General features: G+C 38.2%; 1 protein-coding gene across 1 annotated transcript in view; it reads left to right on the forward strand.

The window, feature by feature from the left end:
* The window catches only part of PHLPP1 (PH domain and leucine rich repeat protein phosphatase 1), a 270,198-nt gene that overhangs the window by 197,405 nt on the left and 44,855 nt on the right, over positions 1-27,938 (forward strand). Inside the window, exons 9-10 of the mRNA XM_033239200.1 lie at positions 1,921-2,016; positions 6,882-7,037. Coding sequence (XP_033095091.1) covers positions 1,921-2,016; positions 6,882-7,037 — 252 coding nt within the window. The remainder of the gene's footprint in view (positions 1-1,920; positions 2,017-6,881; positions 7,038-27,938) is intronic.

Here is a 27,938-nt window from a genome sequence, read left to right on the forward strand (position 1 = left end):
TAAACCCCTAAGTGAGACTGAATTGGAAACTCTTGTGTCATGCTTGTCTCTGAAGTCTGCCCCATAAATGATATTCATCTTCCTGTGGCCACTCTCATGCCCAGAACCTTCACTATAACACACTACCTCATCCACCTCCCATACTGTCACCTATCACAGAGTTTACTAGGTCAGGTTCCTCCATACAAAGTTCTAAGTTATCACTTACAGAAGTTTTAATTTTTATATGTTGGGGTTGTTTTTACTAAAGAGTACTTTCAATCCCCTGTCCTGTTGAGATGTTTTAGATACTAACAATTAAAAAAAAAAAATGAGTGTGTCAATGTTTAGGACTTCAAATCCAGAACTGTATGTGCCTATGACAGACACTAAGCAGAAAATAATTCCTTCTATTTCTGTATTTTAATTGAGGAGTAGATATAATTGCAAAATTAAAGAACATAAATAATGCATGATTCCACCATCCTAACATCACAGTTATTTTTCCTTTTGCTGTAATATCTTATAATTCTTGTCCCAAGCATCATGTTTTCATAGAATTACCCATCTGTGTATAAAGAATTGTGGTCATAATGTACATACTGTTTGAAATTCTTTGTGCCTGGCCACTTTACGTATTTTAAAAAGAAAGTAAAAGGATAACCAGTGTGACTAGGGACACATTCAAATAGAGTAGTTTATCTAAGTAATGATCAATTCATTTAAAAGTTAAAGACAGCATTAGTTTAGTTCTCTCTCTCTCTTTTTTTTTTTTTTTTTTTTTTTGAGATGGAGTTTCGCTCTTGTTGCCCAGACTGGAGTGCAATGGTGCGATCTTGGCTTACTGCAACCTCCGCCTCCTGGGTTCAAGCGATTCTCGTGCCTTAGCCTCCTGAGTAGCTGGGATTACAGGCATGTGCCATCACACCCAGCTAATTTTTGTATTTTTTAAGTAGAGACAGGGTTTCACGATGTTGGTCAGGCTTGTCTCAAACTCCTGACCTCTGGTGATCTGCCGGCCTCGGCCTCCCAAAATGCTGGAATTACAGGCATGAGTTACCACGCCCCGCCTAGTTCTCTTTTTTATAGTAACTAATTACCATCTAATGCCCAAGTAAATGTTTTTAATTAATTAATTCTTCAAGTTAACTGTCAGTGAACTTTTCATTGCCACCATTTTAAAACTATTTCTCTCCCTTCCCATTTATCCATGGCTATATTTTCATGATGACAGCTGGAGTTGGGAAATATTTTAATATTAAGGGAAAAAATATAAATTTGAAAATAAAACTGTGATATGCCATTTGACTTTGTGTGTTTTTATTTTCAGTATAACACAGATTCTCCCTAAAATTGGCATAGGTCTGTAGACCCTTTAGGAAAGTCAATTTGGAGCTAGGCTTTTTTTTTTTCAAGACTTTAGAGATGATACAGATTATGTAATTATGTCCTTCCTTCTTTTTAAAAAATTTAACTTTTTTTAGAGATAGGATCTCGCTCTGTCACCCAGGTTGGAGTGCAGCGATGAGATCATAGCTCACTGTAAACCTCGAACTACTCTACTCCAGCAGTCCTCCCACTGTAGCCTTTTGAGTAGCTGGAACTAGTGGTGCATGCCACCATGAGCAGCTAATGTTTTATGTTTTGTAGCAATGGGGACTCGCTGTGTTGCCCAGGCTGATCTCAAACTCCTGGACACAAGCGATCCTCCCATAGGCATGAGCTACTGTGCTCTGCCTCTTCCTTACTTTTTCTTTATTTCTTCTCCCTATCACAGTTCTTCTTACTTCTGGAGAAAAGCGAATCCACATATTCTTTCGATTTATGCCCACGGTACTTTGGTGTTTCATTTAAGGTTTTACTTAGTCCTTGTAATAATTTGAGTTTAGAACCACTTTTGAGGCCAAATTCAACCAAACAATTTTATGTTCTTGCATTTAGGAACCGCTTAGAAAATGTGCCTGAGTGGGTATGTGAAAGCCGAAAGCTAGAAGTTTTGGATATTGGCCATAATCAAATATGTGAACTTCCTGCCCGGTGAGTATTGCAGATCAAATGAGAGGATCTCACAATAGATGAGCAATTTAAAAAATTGCTGATTCGGTGTTTAACTTGGTATCATAAGCCTAAAAGAGTTTGCTTTAAAAACGAATATGGTATCTTTTACCCCGTGTGGTGTCTTCAAGTTACAAACTTTCTTCATGCAGTGCAGTGAGGAGTAGAGTGAGGCTTTGACTCTCAGCCAGACTTTTCAAAACCTTGCAGGCAGTTGTGCTTGGTGGAAATTTTTAAGTAAGCCAAAAACAATCTTTGAAGCAAACAGTATGATTAGCCCACTTCTGGGATCTTAAGTCTTTCAGAATCTTCCACCTCTGTTCATTGACTTAATATGTCTACTTTAAACATAAATACCTTTTGTTCTCCCTAGACCTTAACTTTGAGGGGGAAATAAGATGGTTAGGTCATGAAACCTAGAAAGAGCAAACTAGACTAGATTCTCTTTTTCTTGTTGTGAAATTTGGGAGTAGAAGGTTCAAGAACTTCTCTCTCTTAAATATGTTCTTATTTTTATTTTATAATTTTCACTTTAATGGCAAGATTTGCAAAACAGCCACATGATGACTTCTATTGTCTGTAAATATAGACAGATATTTTCAAGTTGAGTAATCATGGTCCAAAATATTAGTGAATTTTTAGTAACTAGTCATGCAGTTAGTAACCCTAAGAGTCTATCCAGTGCTGTCCTGTAGAACTTTCTGTGATGATTGAAGTGCTCTGTATCTGTGCTGCCCAGTGTGGTATCCACTGGCCATATGTGGCTATTGAGCACTTGCATTGTGGCTAATGTGACTGAGGAACTAAATTTTGTGTATTCGTTAATTCCAATTAACTTAAATTCATATAGTTACTTGTGGTTGCCTCAACTCAGGTCTTATTATTTCCACCATTCTCAGCCAATCACTGAACAGAGGAAGTCAGTTATTTTTAGCTATGTATAGTCAAAAACATCAGTGAAAATACTGTAAAAGTATGTTACCATTTTGGAGTAAACTTACTTTAGTGCACAATCTTTAAAGGTATGTGATCACCATTCCTGTTTCCTTACCAAGAAGATACACTTGCTTGGTAAGCCTAGTAAACATGTTAGAGTTCAGCTGTTCAGTATGGTAGCCCCCAGCCAGCCATTAACCAAGTGACTGTTGAGCACCTGAAATGTGACTAATCCTAATTGAGAAGTGCTGTAAGTGTAAAACATACATGGAATGTAAAATATTAATAATAGTGTACATTAATTACATGTTAAGTTAATATTTGGGGTATATTCTGGGTTAAATGAAATAATACTCTGAGAATTCATTTACTTGTTCTTTTTTTTTTTTTCTTTTAATGTGGCTACTAGATAATTTAAAATTACACGTGGCGTATATTTGATAACACTGTATTAGAATGTAGCTCTTATTAAAGAAATCTGAGTTATATTTTCATCCCTGAAAAGCTCTGTTAATTTCATTATGTTCCCCAGCAATACATTATACCTGTAAATATGATCCATTTGAAAGTGCTTTCTGCCCTAGAATATTATGTTGACTGAGCATTTAGGTGATCCGTTGCAGCCATCACTATTAACAAGAGGGGGTATGTGTGTGTGTGTGTGTCCATGCATGGCCCTTTTAGTAAAAGAACAGGAAAAACGAAAACAGTAGGGAAAAAAATAATTTATTGAAAAAAATTTTCTACCTTATCTTCTATTTTCTTTCTGTCTTTCCTTCTTTTCTTTTTTTTTTTTTTCTTTTTTTTGAGACAGAGTCACGATCCTGACTCACTGCAACCTCTGCCTCCCGGGTTCAAGCAATTCTCGTGCCTCAGCCTCCCGAGTAACTGGGACTACAGGCACGTGCCACCACGCCTGGCTAATTTTTGTATTTTTAGTAGAGACGGGGTTTCACTGTGTTGACCAGGCTGTTCTTGAACTCCTGACCTCAGGTGATCCGCCTGCCTCAGCCTCCCAAAGTGCTGGGATTATAGCCATGAGCCACCGCACCTGGCCTTTTCTTCTCTTTTCTCTGTTCTCTTTCCCCCTTTCACCCCTCAATCCCACAGATAGCACATTGGCATCCAAGTTCTCTGTTTTGCTGAAGGCTACAAAGATATATCATATATATATTTTTGTATATATTATACATTAATATATATTTATATTTTACATATATAAACAAACAAATGCAAGATAACTGACATTTTGTCCAATTTTTCCCCCCAGATCTGTTGATCTTTAATTTGTTCTGCGTCAGAACAGGCTTTTTGAGAATCTAAACAAATGCTTCTTCAATGCAAATCCCAAATGCTCTATTGTTATTGTATTCTTGTGTGTGTGTGTGTGTGTGTGTGTGTGTTTAACACGTAGAACAAAAAGACTGTGCATTGTTTTTCTGTTTATAGTGTTGTTCAGTTGCAAACTCTGTATAAGCCCTGTTGTTGATGTAATAGGCAAGACTGGGTACCGTGGCTCTTGATCTAGTACCAGCACATTGGGAGGCCAAGGCAGGAAGATTGCTTGAGCCCAGGAGTTCAAGACTAGCCTGGGCAATACTGCAAGACCCTATCTCTACAAAAAATAAAATTAGCCAGACATGGTGGTGTGTGCCTGTAGTTCCAGCTACTTGGAAGACTTGAGGCAGGAGGATTGCTTGAGCCTAGGAGGTCGAGGTTACAGTGACGTGTGGTTGCATCACTGCACTCCAGCGTGAGCAACGGAGCTGAGACCTTGCCTCTTAAAAAGAAAAAAAAAAAAAAAGTTCAGGCAAGACAATGATTAATTAAAATTGATTTAATACTCATACTTTGTCCAAGTAAGGTATAGAAGAGTTTGACAGGGCCGGGTGCAGTGGCTCATGCCTATAATCCTAGCACATGGGGAGGCCAAGGCGGGCAGATCACCTGAGGTCAGCAGTTCAAGACCAGCCTGACCAACATGGTGAAACCCTGTCTCTACTAAAAAATACAAAAATTAGCTGGGCGTGGTGGCACATGCCTGTAGTCCCAGCTACTCTGGAGGCTGAGGCAGGAGAATCACTTGAACCCAGGAGGTGGAGGTTGCAGTGAGCCAAGATTGCGCCATTGCACTCCAGCCTCAGCAACAGAGTGAGACTCTATCTCAAAGGAAAAAAAAAAAAAAAAGAGTTTGACAAAAGAGAAATTATTAGAGGCAGAAATGTATTAAAAAGGAAAGAGAGTATTTTAATGTTTAGACAATACCCAAAAGAATTGAACTAAACCCAGTAATTAGCATTCAATACTCATCCTATAGTTATCTTTTTGATTTGGAAAAATCAAGATAAAAGATTTTATCACCTTTTAGTTATTTATGTGGTAAAGGATACATATATATATATATGGTGAACCACATGCTGAAATAATAGGCTGGAATGACCATTACAGAGACTGCCCTATGGTAATGGTAACTGCATAGATAATCTGGCCCGGATAATCTGTCTTGTCACACTGATATCTAAACCTGCCAACTTAGATATCTTTAACTGGGGCCTGTGGTGTCACAGCATTGAGACAGTTTGCTAGCATCTTTGTGAGCAAAGAAATTCCATTTGCTATTTAAAGTGAATAAAGTTATGCCCTAATGTTACGGGAATTTTTAACTCTTGTGGATTGAAGGATACAAAATTTGGATTAGACAAGAAGAGTAAGTTCAAGAGACCTATTGTGCAGCATTTTAACTACAGTTAATAACAATGTCTTGTATTCTTGAAAATAGGTAAGGGAGTAGATTTAAATGTTCTCACCACAAAAAAAATGATAAATATGTGAGGTAATGCATATGATAATTAGCTTGATTTAGCCATCCCACAATGTATACATATATTCAAACATGTTTTATACCGTAAATGTATGCTAATTTTTGTCAAGTAAAAATTAATATAAAAAAATTATGGGCATTCGTGAGTGAGATCAGAATGGTGGAAAACAGGAGGTGGATGAGGAAGCCTCATTCTTTGACAGCAGATTAATAAATAAATTCTTAATTTATCAATTAGGCAGATTGATAAATTCTTAATCTAAAGTGATCAGGATGCAAATTGTAACCTCACTTTTCCCCACCCCTGAGATGTCTGTTTAAACCCAGGGCCTGTTTTATTCTCTGTAATGTTAGGGAAGTCTGAAGTGGTCATAATGTAGATTTACATTAGATTAACAAGTATTCATCATCTCTGACAGTTCTGATGACCTTTACAAGAAACACAGCCAAGCTTCCAAATGGCTCTTTAAGTCTCTCAAGAAAATAGTGGATTAAGTACATGCTGCTCTTTCGGGAGGGAGTCTCTACCTTGGTCTAGGATTAAGCTAGAAAAAAACAGAGACATACAGCCAGGGAAGTGAGGCAAAGAAGAAACAATTAGGATTGTGAAATGCAACTGAGGAAAAACATAACATTTTCTCAGTTGACATTTGTAAAAGTTTGATTGAATAACCCTTTATTTAATGCAGATCCTATAAGTAAAGACTGCTCAGCTGTGCTTATTCAGAATCTCTTATGGGTAACCCAGCATTCTGGGACAATATAAGATACAAGCCCTACTCTGGAGAAGCATGCAGCCTTTTAAAGCTTGCCTTGTGACCCTGACAAATTAGACTGATCTCTTCAGTGGCTCCATCTATAGAACTTGCTTTTTGCTATGTAGAGCTTCTTTGCTCAGTATCTGTTTACATAGTTTTTTCCTTCCTCCTTTTCTTGAGTATAGAAAGTATTGAAACACAAATAGTTCCAAGTTTGAATTTATATTAAAATGAATTTGTAGTTGCTCCAAATGAATTTGTGATTTTTGGAGAGATAATTTTAAGTATTCTACTCTTTTTCATTTTTCGGTCTTTTGTCCCTTTTTATACAGCTTATTTTGTAACAGCAGTCTCCGGAAACTACTGGCAGGACACAACCAGTTGGCAAGGCTTCCTGAAAGGCTAGAAAGAACCTCGGTGGAGGTCTTGGATGTGCAACACAACCAGCTCCTTGAGCTCCCGCCTAACCTTCTGATGAAGGCTGACAGGTAAAGCCGTTTGTCTTGTTTATCATCTGAGTCTATAAATACTCCCTCATTTGTATCTTTGTCTTTTGTGACCTGAGACTGTGTAAACTTTCTGATTATGTGTCTGTCCCAGATTTGTGAAGGAAATAGTTTTGCCAGCCACTTTACTGACCATTTTGTAGGCGATGGAGTCAGGAGCAACCTATAGATTCTTTATTAACTTTGCTGCTCTCTGGAACAAAGTAGGTTACATTGTCCATACATGTGTCATGGGGATGTAGGTGTAAAACAAAGATGAGAAGTGTGCTCCTGTGTTACTACCTGGTCACATTCCATGCCAGGCTTAGCTTAATTATCTTATGATTCTCTGTTCCTGCTTTCACATGTTTGGGACTTTGGGAGATGGAGATGAATTGTCCTAGAGTTAGCTTAGTTATTGTTGTTTTTGGTTTTTTGATTTTTTGAGACAGAGTCTCACTGTGTTGCTTAGGCTGAAGTGTAGTGGTGCGGTCTCGACTCACTGGAACTTCTGCCTCCCAGGTTCAAGTGATTCTCCTGCCTCAGCCTCCGAAGCAGCTGGGACTACAGGCATGTGCCACCATGCCCAGCTAATTTTTTGTATTTTTAGTAGAGATGGGGTTTTGCCATATTGGCCAGGCTGGTTTCAAACTCCTGGCCTCAAGCGACCTACCCACCTTGGCCTCCCAAAATACTGGGATTATAAGTGCGAGCCACTGCGCCCAGCACTTACTGTTTTTTAATCAGTCCTTATCTTTACCATAATTAACTCCATATTCAATTCAATTATTTTGTTTTGAAAAAACAAAATTTTCCTAAATTACTTGTATCGTACACTAAGCATTTGAAGAAGTTGTTTTGAATGGGAGGGAGAGGTTAATTTCAACATTAAATGTAGCTCTGTTATTTTGTTGTGATAAGTTGCCACATACAGAATTTTCTTTAAAGAAAGCTTTAAGTAAGAGTGGCTGTTAACTTACTTTGGAGCATCTTGTTTGCTTCAGAACCCATGTGCATCATTCTAAAACGTTTCATAGGCTGATAGCTGAGTTATTTTGACTTCTGCTCCCATGTTTATTTTTGGGGAGTGACCATTACTTTAGAGACAACATGAAGGATCTAACTTTTAGTGTGTCTCATAATGAAGACAAAAATGTTAAATTTAATTTTGCTTCTAGAAGTGCAGAGAAAAGAAGGAAATGATGACGGATCTTTTTAACCTTACAAAATAAATGTTAGCTATGTTTCAGCATGTGTCATATTATGTGGGTGAAATGGCCGTCTGCAATCTCTGGCTCTCCTAAGCTGAATTAGATTTCCCACTGCATGTGCCTAACTCCCTGAGCTTACTCCTATCATAATAGCCATCACACACTGTATTGTAATTTCTTACTCACTTGTCTCTCTCCATTATTAGATTACTAACACCATGCGGCCAATGACTGTGTCTTAATTATAGTTTTATCATCAACATCTTACAGTGTCTAGAATAAAGGAAAGTGCTCAAAAAATATTTGTGTAATAAATGATAGAGAATTTAAGGAATTTCAATTCCAGGCTTTATATTTTTTTCTTCCTCATCTTTTCCATAAACTTTAATAAGATTTAAAAAAATCTTACTACAAAAATATGATTACATTCAGTAAAGTGTCCAACTTTTAAGTGACTGCTCAATGAATTTTTACATACTTATAGAAATGGTTGCAGGGACCACCTTACCCAGAACAAGATATAGAACATTTCTAGCACTCTTCTTTTTCCTTTTGTTCTGTTTTCCTCACTTAAAAAGAAAATTATCTTCAGTGTACTCATGTAAGTTATAACGAATTCCAACTGGAATAATTATAAAGAAACAATAGAACTATGAGAAAATGGGATTATATTGTAATTGGCCAGTACTATGTCATCCTCCTGGTAAAAAGTGAAATGTTTCAAGATCATTGAAAGAATTCTTGTTTTTTAGTTTTGGGGTATTTTTTTTGAGACGGAGTCTAGCTTTGTGGCCCAGGCTTGAAGTGCAATGGTGTGATCTCAGCTCATTGCAGCCTCCACCTCCTGGGTTCAAGTGATTCTCTTCCCTCAGCCTCCCAAATAGCCAGGATTACAGGTGCATGCCACCACTTCTGGCTAATTTTTGTAATTTTAGTAGAGATGGGATTTCCCCTTGTTGACCAGGCTGATTTTAAATTTCTGACCTCAAGTGATCCACCCGCCTTAGCCTCTCAAAGTGCTGGGGTTACAGGTGTGAGCCACTGCACCAGGCCAGAATTACTGTTTTTACATTAATATCAAAGCAGAATGTGCAGAGACAGATCACTTTAGACATACACTTTTTGGTTGTGAATACTATAAAATTTGATTTCTTCTATGGAGAATTATAAGTTATGTCATAATGGGAATCCACTTGTTCCCCTAGAGTTCTACACTGAATCTGTAGGACCAAATAAAGGAATGGATATAGATTTTAGGAGTCTGAGTGAAATAAAAACCATTTCTGAATCTGGCCAATGCTGGTAAGTTCACGACTATTAAAGGTTATCAGTGCTAGAATTTCCAGTAGATAATAATCATTCTTTATTCATTTCTGAGAATTTGATTTTTCTCAGAAATACATTTCTGTATTTCATTTTCTGGAGACTGTATTTTCATGTTTAGATGTGTTTGGACAAGGATTTAAGTAAGAACAATTGTGGTTTTAGGGGATTGTAATGACTCCCAGGATTGAGAACCACTGCCTTGATTGTTGACTTTGTAATTCTGTGCAGGTCATTCTAAACCTCGGTTTTCTCATTTTGCTTATTTGTTCAGTTCCCAAATGGTACCTGTATGTTGGAAAAGGAAGGATTGTGTGAACTGGAACATGAATATGAACTGGACAAAGATGTGAACTGAGCCACTGGAAGGACACTGCTATCATAAGCTAGGCCAGCAGTGTTAGCTAAAGGCATTTAGGCAGAAATCCCATACAAATAGACTGACGTGTCTACAGCCAGCTGCATTTTTGAAAACAGGGGCTGTTAGGGAGAATTTGCCAGCCTTTGGAGGCTGTGAGGGGAGGACAGGGCAGGATAAATACATTTCTGGCACAGGAGAGTTCTGGAGTAAAGGGTTGGGTGAATGAGAAGGAGCAAATATCTTGGTTTTATTTTATGAGAGTAAAACAAATGACCAAAAAATGGGAGAAATAAGAAACTGTTTCAAGAAGGCATGTTCCCGTACCTTTGTTTTCCAAGCTGTAATTGCTACATCTCTAGCACAGCATAGCAACTGATTTAGTAGAAACAGAAAGAAAAGTTAAGATTGTTAATTATCTTGGGCAGACAGGATTATGTGAAGGGGGTGGGATAAATTTGATTAGCTGTTTTTCTAAACCATATTTTTGTATTAGTTCACTTGTTAGAAGATAACAAAAATAACATTTTCTAATGATTTCCACCAAAGTATTGCCTTTAAAGGTTAATACTTATCCTCTTTGCACAACCTCAATACTGGAGGTTTTTACCTACCTATTTATAAAAATTTTATTACATTTTGTTTTATTGAGGCATAATTTAAACTCAGGAACATTTACAAATATCGTGTATTTGGTTTGATGAGTTTGAGGGGGGAATGAATAAACTAGTAAACAATTGTTGAAGTAGGCCAACCCAGAAAACATGAAATTTAAAATATTAAAGACAATTTTTAGGAAAGATTCTTTGTGACTGGCTTCTTGCAGGGGGTTTCAGTTGTGATTTGTTTTTGTTCACATGGTTCAAGGCAGCAAACATCTCACTGAGTTTAAATCACTATGCTGGATGCGTAGGACATTGAGAAATGACTACACATAGGAATTATCCTCAAGAAGCTTACAATCTAATGAAGAGTTTAAAGTAACTGCACAATAAACTATAGTGAAAGGTAGGTTTAAGAAGGTAGAATAGACGGAAAATTATAAAGTTGGTCTAGTATAATTTAGGCTTATGGTATGATGAGCAACATTTTGTTGTTGGATGATACAAAGCTGTGTGTTTGGCAAACAGCTGCAGGCATTGATGAAACTTTGCTCCAGTTGCCTTCCATTCAGTTTGCTACATAATGCAAATCTTAAAAATATGTAAATTCCTTTTTTATATTTTTTGTGGTAATAAATTATGGTTACAGTTCTGTGTTTTGTTATATAACTGAGGAAAGGGCTTTATGTGTTTCAGTGGTTCATCCTCTAAGTAGAACTTGCGCTACCAAGTGTTATGAGAAATATCAGAGAAGCATGTGTTATTGGACACAGGGCAGAAGACCACATTTTGACTCATGAGAGTTTCCTTTGCTCTGAATTTTTCCTGATAAAGCCAGTCTCATACTGTCAAGTATTACAGGGCCAGGCACAGTGGCTCACACCTATAATCCCAGAACTTTGGGAGGCCAACACAGGAGGATTGCTTGAGCCTAAGAGTTTGAGACCAGCCTGGGCAACATGGCAAGACCATGTCTCTACAAACTGAAAGAAACAAAACAAAACAAAAAAAACAAGTCAGGTGTGGTGGCTCACACCTCTGGTCCCAGCTACTTGGAAGGCTGAGGTGGGAAGATCACTTGAGCCTAGGAGTTCGAGGCTGCCGTGAGCTCTGATCACGCCACCTACACTCCAGCCTGGTTACAGAGTGTGACCCTGTCTCAAAAAATGAAAAAAAGGTATTGCAGCTTTAGAATAGTATATGTTAATCTACTATATCTGGTAGCAGGAAGCTGTTTGGTAACCAAATAAGAGACAGGGGAATCTGTGTTATATTAGACAACTTTTAGTTATCTTCATCTTCCTCTAAATACTTGAGGAAGATATTCTAATCTAGATCATGGGCCTAGATTTCTCATTTACCTGTCTTTTTAATTAGAGTTGAGGATTTTCCTGATGGAAACCCCAAAGGAGTTTCAGATAATTAGTTGTCATCAACAGATGGGTGCGGGGAGGGTAGACATTCTCCATGGGTCACCAGAGTGGATGAGACATTGCCAGAGGGACTGCCATCCTTCTGTTTCTTCCTGAAATCTTGGCAATGGCTGACTCCCTGTCCACCTAGCATCTGCACACACATTTGATGGCCAGACCGCTTCTCCTGATGAAGTCAGCCTAATTAACAAAGCCAAAATGGACCCGTTAAAGGAGAGTTATAGGTCCCTGCTGTGGGAGGGCAGCCAGGTCTGTTTTTATTCCTGAGTGGACTAGTACAAGGTATTTTCAGGGGCAGAAGTTGGGGAAGTGTATGTTCAAATGAGCTTCGTGGTAATTGCTCATGTGTGTTTATTAAATATTCCCAGAGTATTAGTCACATTACAGACCATAAGTTTTAGTGACTCAGAGAGAATATGTGTAAATATCAAAAGGACTAAAAGGGAACAGAAAATTTAGAAGAGCATGATCAATTGACCATGACAACTGGTGCCTTTTGGCAAAGACAGATATTTCTGGCATTTTAAAAATCTGAGCTGTAGGCAACTATTTTTTTCAGGGACAAGGGCTGTCTTTTGACGTTCTGATGTATCATGAAGTGTCTGATGTTTTGAGAGTCACAGTGGACTAAGATGGTGTTTCTCAAAGTGTTTTCAGAATTTCCTAAAGTACTTATCAAATATGCAGATTCTTGGCTCTTATCTCAGGTCTTCTCACTTCGATTTTAGAAGGATAGTCTGGGAACTATATGTTTAACAAGGCTCCCCCAGTGACTCCAGTGCAGATGGTCTGCTGAACACACTGAAAGCTTAAGGTGACCCAGGTACTACTGCTGAAACAAATAGATTTTTATAAAAGAAGGATTTTAATAGAAAAACTGAATGTGTCTAGAGATATTTCTAGATAACATATATATCCCCTCTCTGCTTTTTAAAGTGTTGTGCTTCTCAGATATTTTAAGGTATAGTTCTTAACCAGGGTTATTACATCAAAATCAACTGACAAGTTTTTCAAAACTAGAGAATCAGTCACTGATGTTTAGAATACTATGAAGGGGAAGAGAATTTTCATTCTTTCCCTCCCTTATTTCTCCCAAAAAGATCTACCTCAGTCCTGGAGAACACAGTAGGGTGGGGGCATTGGAAAGTGGCTGATTGTGTAATCTTAGCAAGGTTGGAGTTCTGATGGCACACTCCATTTTTATTAACCAGAACAAACCAGAAAGGTTTATCCAGAAGCTTCCAGGCATTCCTGTGTTCAGCTGTGAACATTGCTCTGAGATTGGAAAGAGACCATTCATGGCTTATCAGAAGAGTTCTGCCCGTACTCTGAGAGACTGCTTTGGTAATCCTTGCCCCTGTTTCTCTGATGCTTTTAAAATGGATGAGATGGGCGAGTCTACCCTGCCAGTGAGGGGTGTGCGTATCCCCAGAAACCACGAAAATGCATGAGGACAAGGTTTTTGCACCATGATGATTCTCAACTCCACCAGCCATCAGAATTCTGCTATATAGATTTTGAGGCCCCACCCTGACCTACTTAACAAGAATATCTTCGAGTTGAAGTTGAGAATTCTACACTAAGGAAAGCTCCCTAGAGAATTAGGAAGTGCAGCCAGATTGCACCCTACTGAGCTAGAGCATCTTCTATGAGAAATATGTTCCTTTAGCAGCTCCAAAGTGTGGTAGCCCCCATCTTAATTCAGTGAGAGGGTAAGTTATAAATAAAAAGAGAAATAAGCATCAATTCCCAGCAATTACACTTTGACTTTATCCCTGCCTCACCCTAAGATTTTGTGTTAAGCAATGGCAGAATGAGAAAAACTGTGGGGAGGAGAGAAGAGGGGAGCTGGCAGTGGGGCTTTAGGTGGGTCTACCACTACCACCTAAGCTTAGGTGTAAGTACATGCAACTGGAAGGAATAGCAAGCCAGAAATACAGTTATTGAAGGAAAATTGGCAATTGGATTGGTAAAGAGGAAGTGAAGCAAATGGGGAAAACTAAAGGTTCTACAAGACAAGTGAACCAGGACATCAGAGAACACATAGCCCTTACCTACTCAGTCCAAACAAAGAGATCCCTTAATGTATCTTCACTTGATATATACTGATAGAAGATACAGCACTGAACTAAGAAACTTGTAAAACAACCTGATACCGTGAAAATGATTGGGAAAAAGATGAACGGATCCTTGTTGGGTTATTGGCTCCCAAAATGAGAAAACAAAAAACAACATATGTCCACTGTGGAATAATTCGTACCCCAAAAAATCTACTGTGAAGCCTAACAAAACTATAAGACAACATTCCAAGCAGAATTAACGATAGTCAAGTGAACATTTTATGATATAAAACAAAAAATTAAGGAACTAAGAACAAAATGGACAAACAGGAAGGACTGGAAAGAAGTGATTTAACTCAGAAAATGGAAGAAAATGACAGTTATCTGAGAAATGAGGAGTAATTACAGGGTGCCCAAGGGAGAACACACCCAAAAAATTAATAAGGGTCATTAAAGAAACAAAGGAAAATGAAAAGAATGAAAATAAGATAAAGAATTATTTGAAAAGCTAGAGATAAAATAGTGGAAATGGAAGACAGATCCAAAAGGAATAACATTTGTATATGTGTCCTTGAAGAACAAAGACAAAAAAAAAGTGACAGAAGTATTATTTAAAAATACCATTCAAGGAGTTTTTTCAACAACAAACAAAATATCTTAAAGTACATTTGAAAAAGAGTATCAATTGGGTACCTGGAATAAACCCAGAATGTTCAATTTTAAAACTTATTATATTAAAACCATTAGATTTTGAAGATATAAATAATTATGACTGCCAGTAAAAAGATAAAATAATTTTAAAAGGCAAATATTTAGACTGCCATTATACTTCTCAAAAACATTATACAATGCAAGATAATAATTGAGCAATGTTTTTTAAAAACTTAAAGATTGACTCAAGATTTTTATATCAAGTGAAGTCTCCTTTAAGATCTAAGTTATAGAAAACTGTTAAACATTTAAGCACCAAAAACATAAGCAACAACTAAAACAATAGATAAATTGGATTTGATCAAAATTTAAAACTTGTGTGCTTCAAAGGATACCGTCAAGAAAGTGAAAATGCAACCCACAGAAATATATCTGGTAGGGGACTTGAAATAACTCTTACAATTCACAATAAAAAAGACAAATAGCTGAATGAAAATATGTTCAAAGGATTTGAATAGACATGTCTCAAAAGAAAATATACAAATGGCCAAGAAACACATAAAAAGATGCTTAGCATCATTAGCCATTGGGAAAATGTAAATAAAAACCACAATCAGATATGACTTACACCCACTAGGGTGGCTATAATAAAAAAGACAATAACAGATGTTGGAGAAAATGGAGAGAAATTGAAACCTCATACACTGCTGGCAGGAATGTAAAATGATGGAAGCACTTTGGAAAACAGATTGTCAGTTCCTCAAATAATTAAACACAATATTACCCTGCAATTCTGCTCTTGGGTATATACTCAAGAGAAATGAAAACATACATGTTTACACCAAACTTGTGTATGAATGTTGACAGCAACATTATTCATAACAACTGGAAAGTAGAACTCAAATGTCTATCACTTGATTAATGGATAAACAAACTGTTATATCAGATAGTGGAATATTATTCACCAGTAAAAGGTACTAGTATATGCAGCAACATGGATAAACCCTGAAAGCAGTATGCTAAGTAAAAGAAGCCAGACGCAGAAGGACACATGCTGTATGATTCTTTTTATATGAAATATTTGGATTTGGTAAATCCATACAGATAGAAAGTAAATCCAGGGGATGTGAGGAAGGGAGAAATGATGAGTAACTAAATCCAGGGGATGTGAGGAAGGGAGAAATGATGAGTAACTACAAATGGGTATAGAGTTTCTTTATGAAATGATGAAATTGTTGTGGAATTATATGATGGTGATGGTTGCACAAGTTTGTGAAAAAACTAAAAAATCACTAAGTCACACACTTTAAAAGGGTATATTTAATATTATGTGAATTATGTCTCTATAAAGCTGTTTTTTAAAGACCTCAAGGACTTAGAGATCTGTGCACCCATGATCCCTTCTCCAGGCATCTACTAAAGCAGTTAAGTGTGATTCAAAGCCTGTAGTCACATGTAGCTTTTTAGATATACACATACCATAAAATTCATCCTCTTTAAAGAAGTATGTAATCCAGTGACTTCTAGTGGTAATTTAAATGAGTTACAATTTATAAATATATAAGACTTAGTTAATTCATTGTATTAGTCATATTTTAGATGCTCAGCAGCCCCATGTAACTAGTGGATACCATGCTGCAGAGTAAAGACATAGAACATTTATGTACACACAGAAAGCTGTGTGGGCATGATGTACCAGAGGATGAACTTATCTAACCAAGAAATAACTAGTATATTTTAGCAAAAGGAATGATAGTGAGCATTTTGGTATATATAAATGTAGATTTGAGACTGAAAGGTGGGAAAGAGGGTGGAAGATTAATATACAAAAAGTGGTGACAAACTGTTAGTAATGCGGCTTGACTGGGAGTGGTAGCTCATGTGTGTAGTCCTAGCACTTTGGGAGGCCAAAGCAGGAGGATAGCTTGAGGTCAGGAGTTTGAGACAAGCCTGGGCAACATAGCAAGACCCTATCTCTACAAAGAATTTTTAAAATTAGGCAGGCATGGTGGCATACACTTAAGAGTCCCAGCTGCTTGAGAGGCTGAGGCAGGAGCCTCTCAGGAATCCTTGAGTCCAGGAACTTGAGGGTGCAGTGAGCTATGATTGTACCACTGCACTCTAGCCTGGGTGACAGACCCTGTCTCTAAAAACAAAATAAAAAATAATGCGCTTAGAAATGGGAAGAGAGGGGGTGCACCCAAGATGGCTGAATAGGAACAGCTCCAGCCTCCAGCTCCCAGTGTGAGTGACACAGAAGATGGGTGATTTCTGCATTTTCAACTGAGGTACCAGGTTCATCTCACTGGGGAGTGCCGGACAATCGGTGTTGGTCAGCTGGTGCAGCCCGACCACTGAGAGCTGAAGCAAGGCGAGGCATCGCCTCACCAGGGAAATGCAAGGGGGAAGGGAATCCCTTTTCCTAGCCAAGGGAAACTGAGACACACAACACCTGGAAAATCGGGTAACTCCCACCCTAATACTGTGCTTTACAAGGGTCTTAGCAAATGGCACACCAGGAGATTATATCCCACACCTGGCCCGGAGGGTCCAACGCCCACGGAGCCTCCCTCATTGCTAGCACAGCAGTCTGAGATCTAACTGCAAGGCGGCAGCGAGGCTGGGGGAGGGCTCTCGCCATTGCTGAGGCTTAAGTGGGTAAACAAAGCCACTGGGAAGCTCAGATTGGGTGGAGCCCACCACAGCTCAAGGAGGCCAGCCTGCCTCTGGAGACTCCTCCTCTGGGGACAGGGCATAGCTAAACAGAAAGCAACAGAAACCTCGGCAGAGGTAAATGCCCCTGTCTGATAGCTTTGAAGGAGCAGTGGATCTCCCAGCACGGAGGCTGAGATCTGAGAACGGACAGACTGCCTGCTCAAGTGGGTCCCTGACCCCTGAGTAGCCTAACTGGAAGACATCCCCCACTAGGTGCAGACCGAAACCTCACACCTCACACAGCGGGGTACACCCGAGACGAAGCTTCCAGAGCAAGAATCAGACAGAAGCACTCGCTGTTCAGCAATATTCTATCTTCTGCAGCCTCCGCTGCTGATACCCAGGCAAACAGGGTCTGGAGTGAACCTCAAGCAAACTCCAACAGACCTACGGCTGAGGGTCCTGACTGTTAGAAGGAAAACTTAACAAACAGAAAGGACACCCACACCAAAACCCCATCAGTACATCACCATCATCAAAGACCAAAGGCAAATAAAACCACAAAGATGGGGAAAAAGCAATGCAGAAAAGCTGGAAATTCAAAACATCAGTGCATCTCCCCCTCCAAAGGAATGCAACTCATTGCCAGCAATGGAACAAAGCTGGACAGAGAATGACTTTGATGAGTTGAGAGAAGAGGGCTTCAGTCGATCAAACTTCTCAGAGCTAAAGGAGGAACTACGTAACCAGCGCAAAGAAACTAAAAACGTTGAAAAAAGAATGGATAACTAGAATAATCAATGCAGAGAAGACCTTAAAAGAACTGATAGAGATGAAAACCATAACACGAGAAATACGTGACAAATGCACAAACTTCAGTAACCGACTCGATCAATTGGAAGAAGGAGTATCAGCGATTGAAGATCAAATGAATGAAATGAAGTGAGAGGTGTGGAGAAAAAAGAGTAAAAAGAAATGAACAAAGCCTCCAAGAAGTAGGGGATTATGTGAAAAGACCAAATCTACGTCTGATTCATGTGCCTGAAAGTGAAGGGGAAAATGGAGCCAAGTTGGAAAACACTCTGCAGGATATCATCCAGGAGAACTTCCCCAACCTAGTAAGGCAGGCCAACATTCAAATTAAGGAAATACAGAGAATGCCACAAAGATACTCCTCGAGAAGAGCAACTCCAAGACACATAGTTGTCAGATTCACCAAAGTTGAAATGAAGGAAAAACTGTTAAGGGCAGCCAGAGAGAAAGGTCGGGTTACCCACAAAGAGAAGCCCATCAGACTAACAGCAGATCTCTTGGCAGTAACTCTCCAAGCCAGAAGAGAGTGGGGGCCAATATTCAACATTCTTAAAGAAAAGAATTTTCAACCCAGAATTTCATATCCAGCCAAACTTAAGTTTCATAAGTGAAGGAGAAATAAAATCCTTTACAGACAAGCAAATGCTTAGAGATTTTGTTACCACTAGGCCTGCCCTACAAGAGATCCTGAAGGAAGCACTGAACATGGAAAGGAACAACCGGTACCAACCATTGCAAAAACATGTCAAACTATAAAGTCCGTTGATGCTAGGAAGAAACTGCACCAACTAGCGAGCAATATAACCAGCTAATATCGTAATAACAAGATCAAGTTCACACATAACAATATTAACATTAAATGTAAATGGCCTAAATGGTCCAGTTAAAAGACACAGACTGGCAAATTGGATAAAGAGTCAAGATCCATCAGTCTGCTGTATTCAGGAGACCCATCTCACATGCAGAGACACACATAGGCTCAAAATAAAGGGATGGAGGAAGATCTACCAAGCAAATGGAACACACAAAAAAAGCAGGGATTGAAATCCTAGTCTGTGATAAAACAGACTTTAAACCATCAAACATCAAAAGAGACAAAAAAAGGCCATTACATAATGGTAAAGGGATCAATTCATCAGGAAGCGCTAACTATCCTAAATATATATGCACCCAATACAGGAGCACCCAGATTCATAAAGCAAGTCCTTAGAGACTTACAAAGAGACTTAGACTCCCATACAATAATAATGGGAGACTTTAACACCCTAATGTCAACATTAGACAGATCAACGAGACAGAAAGTTAACAAGGATATCCAGGAATTGAACTCAACTCTGCACCAAGTGGACCTAGTAGACATCTACAGAACTCTTCACCCCAAATCAACAGAATATACATTCTTCTCAGCACCACATTGCACTTATTCCAGAATTGACCACATAGTTGGAAGTAAAGCACTCCTCAGCAAATGTAAAAGAACAGAAATTATAACGAACTGTCTCTCAGACCACAGTGCAATTAAACTAGAACTCAGGACTAAGAAACTCAATCAAAACCGCTCACCTATATGGAAACTGAACAGCCTGCTCCTGAATGACTACTGGGTACATAACAAAATGAAGGCAGAAATAAAGATGTTCTTTGAAACCAATGAGAACAAAGATACAACATACCAGAATCTCTGGGACACATTTAAAGCAGTGTGTAGAGGGAAATTTATAGCACTAAATGCCCACAAGAGAAAGCAGGAAAGATCTAAAATTGACACCCTAGCATCACAATTAAAAGAACTAGAGAAGCAAAGAGCAAACACATTCAAAAGCTAGCAGAAGGCAAGAAATAACTAAGATCAGTGCAGAACTGAAGGAGATAGAGACACAAAAAAACCTCCAAAAAATCAATGAATCCAGGAGCTGGTTTTTTGAAAAGATCAACAAAATTGATAGACCACTAGCAACACTAATAAAGAAGAAAAGAGAGAAGAATCAAATAGATGCAATAAAAAATGATAAAGGGGATATCACCACCAACCCCACAGAAATACAAACTACCATCAGAGAATACTATAAACACCTCTACGCAAATAAACCAGAAAACCTAGAAGAAATGGATAATTTCCTGGACACTTACACTGTCCCAAGACTAAACCAGGAAAAAGTTGAATCCCTGAATAGACCAATAGCAAGCTCTGAAATTGAGGAAGTAATTAAAAGCCTGCCAACCAAAACAAGTCCAGGACCAGACAGATTCATAGCCGAATTCTACCAGAGGTACAAGGAGGAGTTGGTACCATTCCTTCTGAAACTATTCCAATCAATAGAAAAAGAGGGAATCCTCCCTAACTCATTTTACAAGGCCAACATCATCCTGATACCAAAGCCTGACAGAGATACAACAACAAAAAAGAGAATTTTAGACCAATATCCCTGATGAACATCGATGCAAAAATCCTCAATAAAATACTGACAAACCGAATCCAGCAGCACATCAAAAAGCGTATCCACCATGATCAAGTGGGCTTCATCCCTGTGATGCAAGGCTGGTTCAACATATGCAAATCAATAAATGTAATTCAGTGTGTAAACAGAACGAAAGACAAAAACCACATGATTATCTCAATAGATGCAGAAAAGGCCTTTGACAAAATTCAACAACCCTTCATGCTAAAAACTCTCAATAAATTAGGTATTGATGGAATGTATCTCAAAATAATAAGAGCTATTTATGACAAACCCACAGCCAATATCATATGGAATGGACAAAACCTGGAAGCATTCCCTTTGAAAACTGGCACAAGACAGGGATGCCCTCTCTCACCACTACTATTCAACATTGTGTTGGAAGTTCTGGCTAGGGCAATCAGGCAAGAGAAAGAAAGAAAGGGTATTCAGTGAGGAAAAGAAGAAATCAAATTGTCCCTGTTTGCAGATGACATGATTGTATATTTAGAAAACCCCATCGTCTCAGCCCAAAATCTCCTTAAGCTGATAAGCAACTTCAGCAAAGTCTCAGGATACAAAATCAATGTGCAAAAATCACAAGCATTCTTATACACCAGTAACAGACAAATAGCCAAATCATGAATGAACCCACATTCACAATAGCTTCAAAGAGAATAAAATACCTAGGAATCCAACTTACAAGGGATGTGAAGGACCTCTTCAAGGAGAACTACAAACCACTGCTCAGTGAAATAAAAGAGGACACAAACAAATGGAAGAACATACCATACTCATGGATAGGAAGAATCAATATTGTGAAAATTGCCATACTGCCCAAGGTAATTTATAGATTCAATGCCATCCCCATTAAGTGACCGATGACTTTCTTCACAGAATTGGAAAAAACTGCTTTAAAGTTCATATGGAACCAAGAAAAGACCCCACATTGCCAAGACAATCCTAAGCTAAAAGAACAAAGCTGGAGGCATCACACTACCTGACTTCAATCTATACTACAAGACTACAGTAACCAAAACAGCATGGTACTGTCACCAAAACAGAGATATAGACCAATGGAACAGAGCAGAGACCTCAGAAGTAATACCACACATCTACAGCCATCTGATCTTTGACAAACCTGACAAAAACAAGAAATGTGGAAAGGATTCCTTATTTAATAAATGGTGCTGGGAAAAATTGGCTAGCCATAAGTAGAAAGCTGAAACTGGATCCTTTCCTTACTCCTTATACAAAAATTAATTCAAGATGGATTAGAGAGTTAAATGTTAGACCTAAAACCGTAAAAACTCTAGATGAAAACCTAGGGAATACCATTCAGGACACAGGCATGGGCAAGGACTTCATGTCTAAAACACCAAAAGCAACGGCAACAAAAGCCAAAATTGACAAATGGGATCTAATTAAACTAAAGAGCTTCTGCACAGCAAAAGAAACTACCATCAGAGTGAACAGGCAACCTACAGAATGGGAGAAAATTTTTGCAATCTGCTCATCTGACAAAGGGCTAATATCCAGAACCTATAAAGAACTCAATCAAATTTACAAGAAAACCAAACAACCCCATCAAAAAGTGGGCAAAGGATACGAACAGACACTTTTCAAAAGAAGACATTCATACAGCCAACAGACACATGAAAAAATGCTCATCATCACTCGCCATCAGAGAAATGCAAATCAAAACCACAATGAGATACCATCTCATACCAGTTAGAATGGCAATCATTAAAAAATCAGGAAACAACAGGTGCTGGAGAGGATGTGGAGAAATAGGAACACTTTTACACTGTTGGTGGGAGTGTAAAGTAGTTCAACCATTGTGGAAAACAGTGTGGTGATTCCTCAAGGACCAACTAGAAATACCATTTGACCCAGCAATCCCATTACTGAGGATATACCGAAAGGATTATAAGTCATGCTGCTATAAAGACACATGCACATGTATGTTTATTGCAGCACTATTCACAATAGCAAACTCTTGGAATCAACCCAAATGTCCATCAGTGACAGACTGGATTAAGAAAATGTGGCACATGTACACTATGGAATACTGTGTAACCATAAAAAAGGATGAGTTCGTGTCCTTTGTAGGGACATGGATGCAGCTGGAAACCATCATTCTCAGCAAACTATCACAAGAACAGAAAACCAAGTACCACATGTTCTCACTCATAGGTAGGAATTGAACAATGAGATCACTTGGACACTGGAATGGGAGGATCACACACCAGGTCCTGTTGTGGGGAGGGAGTAGGGGGGAGGGATAGCATTAGGAGACATACCTAATGTAAATGATGAGTTAATGGGTGCAGCACACCATGGCACATGTATACATATGTAACAAACCTGCACGCACATGTACCCTAGAACTTAAAGTATAATAATAATTTTAAAAATCTCAAAAAAAAAAAGAAAAAAAAAGGAAATGGAAAGAGAGAAAAAGGAGAAAGAGTAAAATAGAAGGAGCTTATTGATTGCCATCTAGGCAATAGGTGTGACTTACAGAATACTGACAAAAACTGGCAAGCCAGATAAGAAATGATTAAACAAAAATCCAAGAGCATAAGGTCATTTAATATGATATAAGTACAAAGATAACCATAGAACAAAAATACAAACTTCCTTAAATACCAGAAAAATTAATGTATTAAAGAAGATGTATATCCTATAGAGAGGGAAACATGACAAATATGAATATGAAATAATTATGACAGAGTTGAGACTCAGATATATCAGGACATGTGCTTGAACCCAACCTTCTATTGCCTTCAAGAGACCCATCTCACATGTAATGACATCTATAAGCTCAAAGTAAAAGGAAGAAGAGAGATCATGCAAATAGAAAACAAAAAAGTAGGAGTTGCTATTCTTGTATCAGATAAAACAGACTTGAAACCAACAACAGTAAAAAACAAATTACATTATATAATAAAGGGTTCAGTTCAACTAGAAGATTTAATTATCCTATGTACATAGTCACCCAACATCAGAGCATCCAGGTTTATAAAATGAATACTAGACCTAAGAAAAGAGATAGCGATAAAATAATAGTAGGGGATTTCAGTGTCTCCTTAAACAGACTATCAAGGCAGAATACTAATTCTGGACTTAAATTTGACATTTGACCAAACAGATCTAATAGATGTCTACAGAATACTCCACCCAACAATCACAGAATATACATTCTTCTTATCTGTGCACAGAACATTCTCAAAGATTGACTACATGCTCAGTCATAAAGCAAGCCTCAACAAATTCAAAAAATTGAAATCCTGTCAAGTGTCTTCTCAGACCACAGTGGAATAAAACTAGAAATTAATACCAAGAGAAACTCTCAAAACCACACAAATAGGGCTGGGTGCGGTGGCTCATGCCTATAATCCCAACACTTTGGAAGGTCGAGGCAGGAGGCCCATGAGGTCAGGAGATCAAAACCATCCTGACTAACATAGTGAAACTCCCATCTCTACTAAAATAAAAATAAAATAAAATAATTAGCTGGGCATGGTGACACATGCCTGTAGTCCCAGCTACTCGGGAGGCTGAGGCAGGAGAATTGCTTGAACCTGGGAGGGAGAGGTTGCAGTAAGCCGAGATCACGCCACTGCACTCCACCCTGGGCTACGGAGCGAGACTCCATCTCAGAAAAACAAAAAAACACAAATACATGGAATCTAAACAGCTTGGTCCTCTGATTGACTTTGGAATAAACACAAAATTGAGGCAGAAATAAAAAAAGAATTCTTTAAAACAAATGAAAATAGAGACACAATATACCAAAACTTCTGGGATACAGCAAAGGGAATGTTGATACCACTAACTGCCTACATCAAGAAAACAGAAAAATCTCAAGTTAACAACTAATTGTTGGACCTAAAGGAACAGAAAAAACAGAACACACTAAACCCAGAGCTAGCAGAAGAAAAATAACCAAGATCAGAGGAGAATGAGACCAAAAAATAAAGGTCAGCGAAACAAAAAGTTGGTTCTTTGAAAGGATAAACAAGATTTATAGACTACTCGCTAGATCAAGAAAAAAAAGGGCTGGGCGCAGTGGCTCATACCTGTAATCCCAGCACTTTGGGAGGCTGAGGTGGGCGGATCACAAGGTCAGGAGTTCAAGACTAGCCTGGCCAATATGGTGAAACCCTGTCTCTACTAAAAATAGGAAATCAGCTGGGCGTGGTGGCACATGCCTGTAATCCCAGCTACTAGGGAGACTGAGGCAGGAGAACTGCTTGAACCTGGAAGGCGGAGGTTGCAGTGCCACTGCACTCCAGCCTGAGTAACAGAGTGAGACTCCATAAAAAAAAAGAAAAAGAAAAAAAAAGAGAATATCCAAATAAGCACAAATTTAAAATGACGGAGATGAGATTACAGCTGATAGCACAAAAATAGAAAAGATCCTCAGAGATTACTGCAAATACCTGTATACACACACAGTAGAAAATCTAGAGGAAATGGCTAACCCTGGAGCAGGTGAATTCACATCCAAATTTTACCAGACATAACAAAGAAGAGCTGGTACCAATTTTACTGAAACTATTCCAAAAAATTGAGGAGGCAGGATTCCTCCCTAATTCATTCTGTGAAACCAGTATCATCCTGATACCAAAATCTGGCAAGGATACAACGAAAAAGGAAAATAACAAGCCAGTATCTCTGAACATAGACACAAAAATCTTTATCAAATAACTAGCCAACTGAATTTAGCAGCATATCATAAAGATAATTCATCATGCTCAAGAGAGCTTTATTCCTGGGATGCAAGGATGGTTCAATATACACAAATCCATATATGTGATTCGCCACATAAACAGAATTAAAAACAAAAACTGTATCATCTCAATAGATGTGGAAAAAAGTCTTTGATTAAAATTCAGTATCTCAACATGATAAAAACTCTCAACAAACTAGGCATCAACAGAATATACCTCTAAATAATAAGAGCCATCTGTGACAAACCCATAGCCAACATCATACTGAAGGGCAAAAGTTGAAAGTGTTCCCCCTAACACGGAAGAAGACAAGTATGCCTACTCTCACCACTCCTATTCAACATAGTACTAAAAGTCGTAGCCTGAGCAGTCAAGCAAGAGAAAGAATAAAGGTCATCCAAATAGGAAAAGAGGAAATCAAGTTACGTTTGTTGATGATATGATTCTATGCCTAGAAAACCCTAAAAGTTCCTCCAAAAGACTCTCAGACTTGATAAACAACTTCAGTAAAATTTCAGGATTCAGAATCAGCATCTGAAATCAGTAGCATTCCTATATACCAGTAACATTCAAGCTGTGAACCAAATCAAGAATACAATCCCATTTACAATAGCAAAAAAAATAAAATACCGAGGAATACATTTATCTGAGGAGGTGAAAGATCTCTAGAAGGAGAACTATAAGACACTGATGAAAGAAATCAGAGATGACACAAACATATGTCATCAGAGATGACAAAAAAACATCCCATGCTCGTGGATTGGAAGAATCAGTATCATTTAAATGGCTATACTGCCCAAACAATCTACAGATTCAATGTAATTCCTATCAAATTACCTGTTTCATTTTTCATGAAATTAGAAAAAAAGTTATAAAATTCATGTGGAAACACAAAAGAACCAAATAGCCAAAACAATCCTAAGCAAAAAGAACAAAGTCTTCGGCCTCACGTTACCTGACTTCAAGGTAATATACTGCAAATGCTGTAGGTAATGAAAACAGCATCGAACTGTTACAAAAACAGACACATAGATCAAAGGAACAAAATAGAGAACCTGGGAATAAAGCCATACACCTACAACTAACAGATCTTTTGACAAAGTCAACAAAAATAAACAATGAGGAAAGGACACCCTATTCAATAAATAGTGCTAAGAAAACTGGCTAGCCATAGAAGAATGAAACTGGACCCCTACCTCCCACCTTATACAAAAATTAAGATGGATTAAAAACTTAAATATAGTACCTCAAAGGATGCAAATCATAGAAGAAAAACTCCTCTGGACATTGGCCTGGGCAAAGAATTTATGACTAAGACCTCGAAGGCAAATGCAACAAAAACAAATATTGGCAAATGGGACTTAATTAAACTAAAGAGCTTCTGCACAGCAAAAGAAACAACAGAGTGAACAGACAATCTACAGAATGGGGGAAAATATTTGCAAACTATGCAACTGACAAAGGACAAATATCTATAAGAAACTCAAATAAGAAACAACCCCATTAAAAAGTGAGCAAAGGACATGAATAGACACTTCTGGCTGCCAGCAAATATGCAAAAATGCTCAACATCACTAATCATCAGAGAAATGCAAGTTACAGCCACAATGAGATACCATCTCACACCAGTCAGAATGACTATTAAGTCAAAATATAACACATGTCATCAAGGATATGGAGAAAAGAGAACACTCATACATTGTTGGTAGGAATATAAATTAGTTCAACCCCTGTGGAAAACAGTATGAAGATTTCTCAAAGAACTAAAAATAGAAATACCATTCCACCCAGCAATCCCACTACTGAATATGTACCCAAAGGAAAAGAAATCATTTATCAAAAAGACACCTTCCCTGCACTCATATGTTTATTGCAACACTATTCACAATAGCAAAGTCATGGAATCAACCTATGTACCCCTCGGTGGTGAGTTGGATAAAGAAAATATGGCACATATATACCATGGAATACTACACAGCCATAAAAAAGAACAAAATTATGTCCTTTGCAGCAACATGGATGCAGCTGGAGACTGTTATCCTCAGTGAATTAATGCAGAAACAGAAAAATACTACACATTCTTTCTTAGTACGTGGGAGCTAAACAGTGTATACACATGGCCATAAAGCCAGACACAGGAGGCACTGAGGACTCTGAAAGGGGTATGGGATATAAGGTTTGAAAAACTATCTATTGGGTACTATTTGGTGGTATCCAAATATTTGGGTGATGCCTAAATGCCAGTGTTACACATTTTACCCATTTAACAAACCTGCACATGTACCTTCTGAATCTAAAATAAAATATACATGTACTTGAACTTAACTCACCCCCAAAATGAAAACAACCCAGATGTTCCTCAGCTGATGTGTGGACAGACAACGTGTAGCCATTCGTGAATTGTGAATTATATCTCAATAAAGCTGTTAATAAAAAAATAAGGACAATAGTACCTCAGGTATGGAGGGCTACTTCCTTAGCATTATATACACACACACTTAGTCCTAAAGCCAATTTCTTAATGGGGAAACCCCAGTGGTATTTCTACTAAGATCAGTAACAGGACAAGAATGCCCATGATTTTCACTCTTATTCAATGTTATATTAGATATATTAGCCAG

Source organism: Trachypithecus francoisi, unplaced genomic scaffold (assembly GCF_009764315.1).
Source record: "Trachypithecus francoisi isolate TF-2019V2 unplaced genomic scaffold, Tfra_2.0 Contig01474, whole genome shotgun sequence".
NCBI lineage: Eukaryota > Metazoa > Chordata > Mammalia > Primates > Cercopithecidae > Trachypithecus > Trachypithecus francoisi.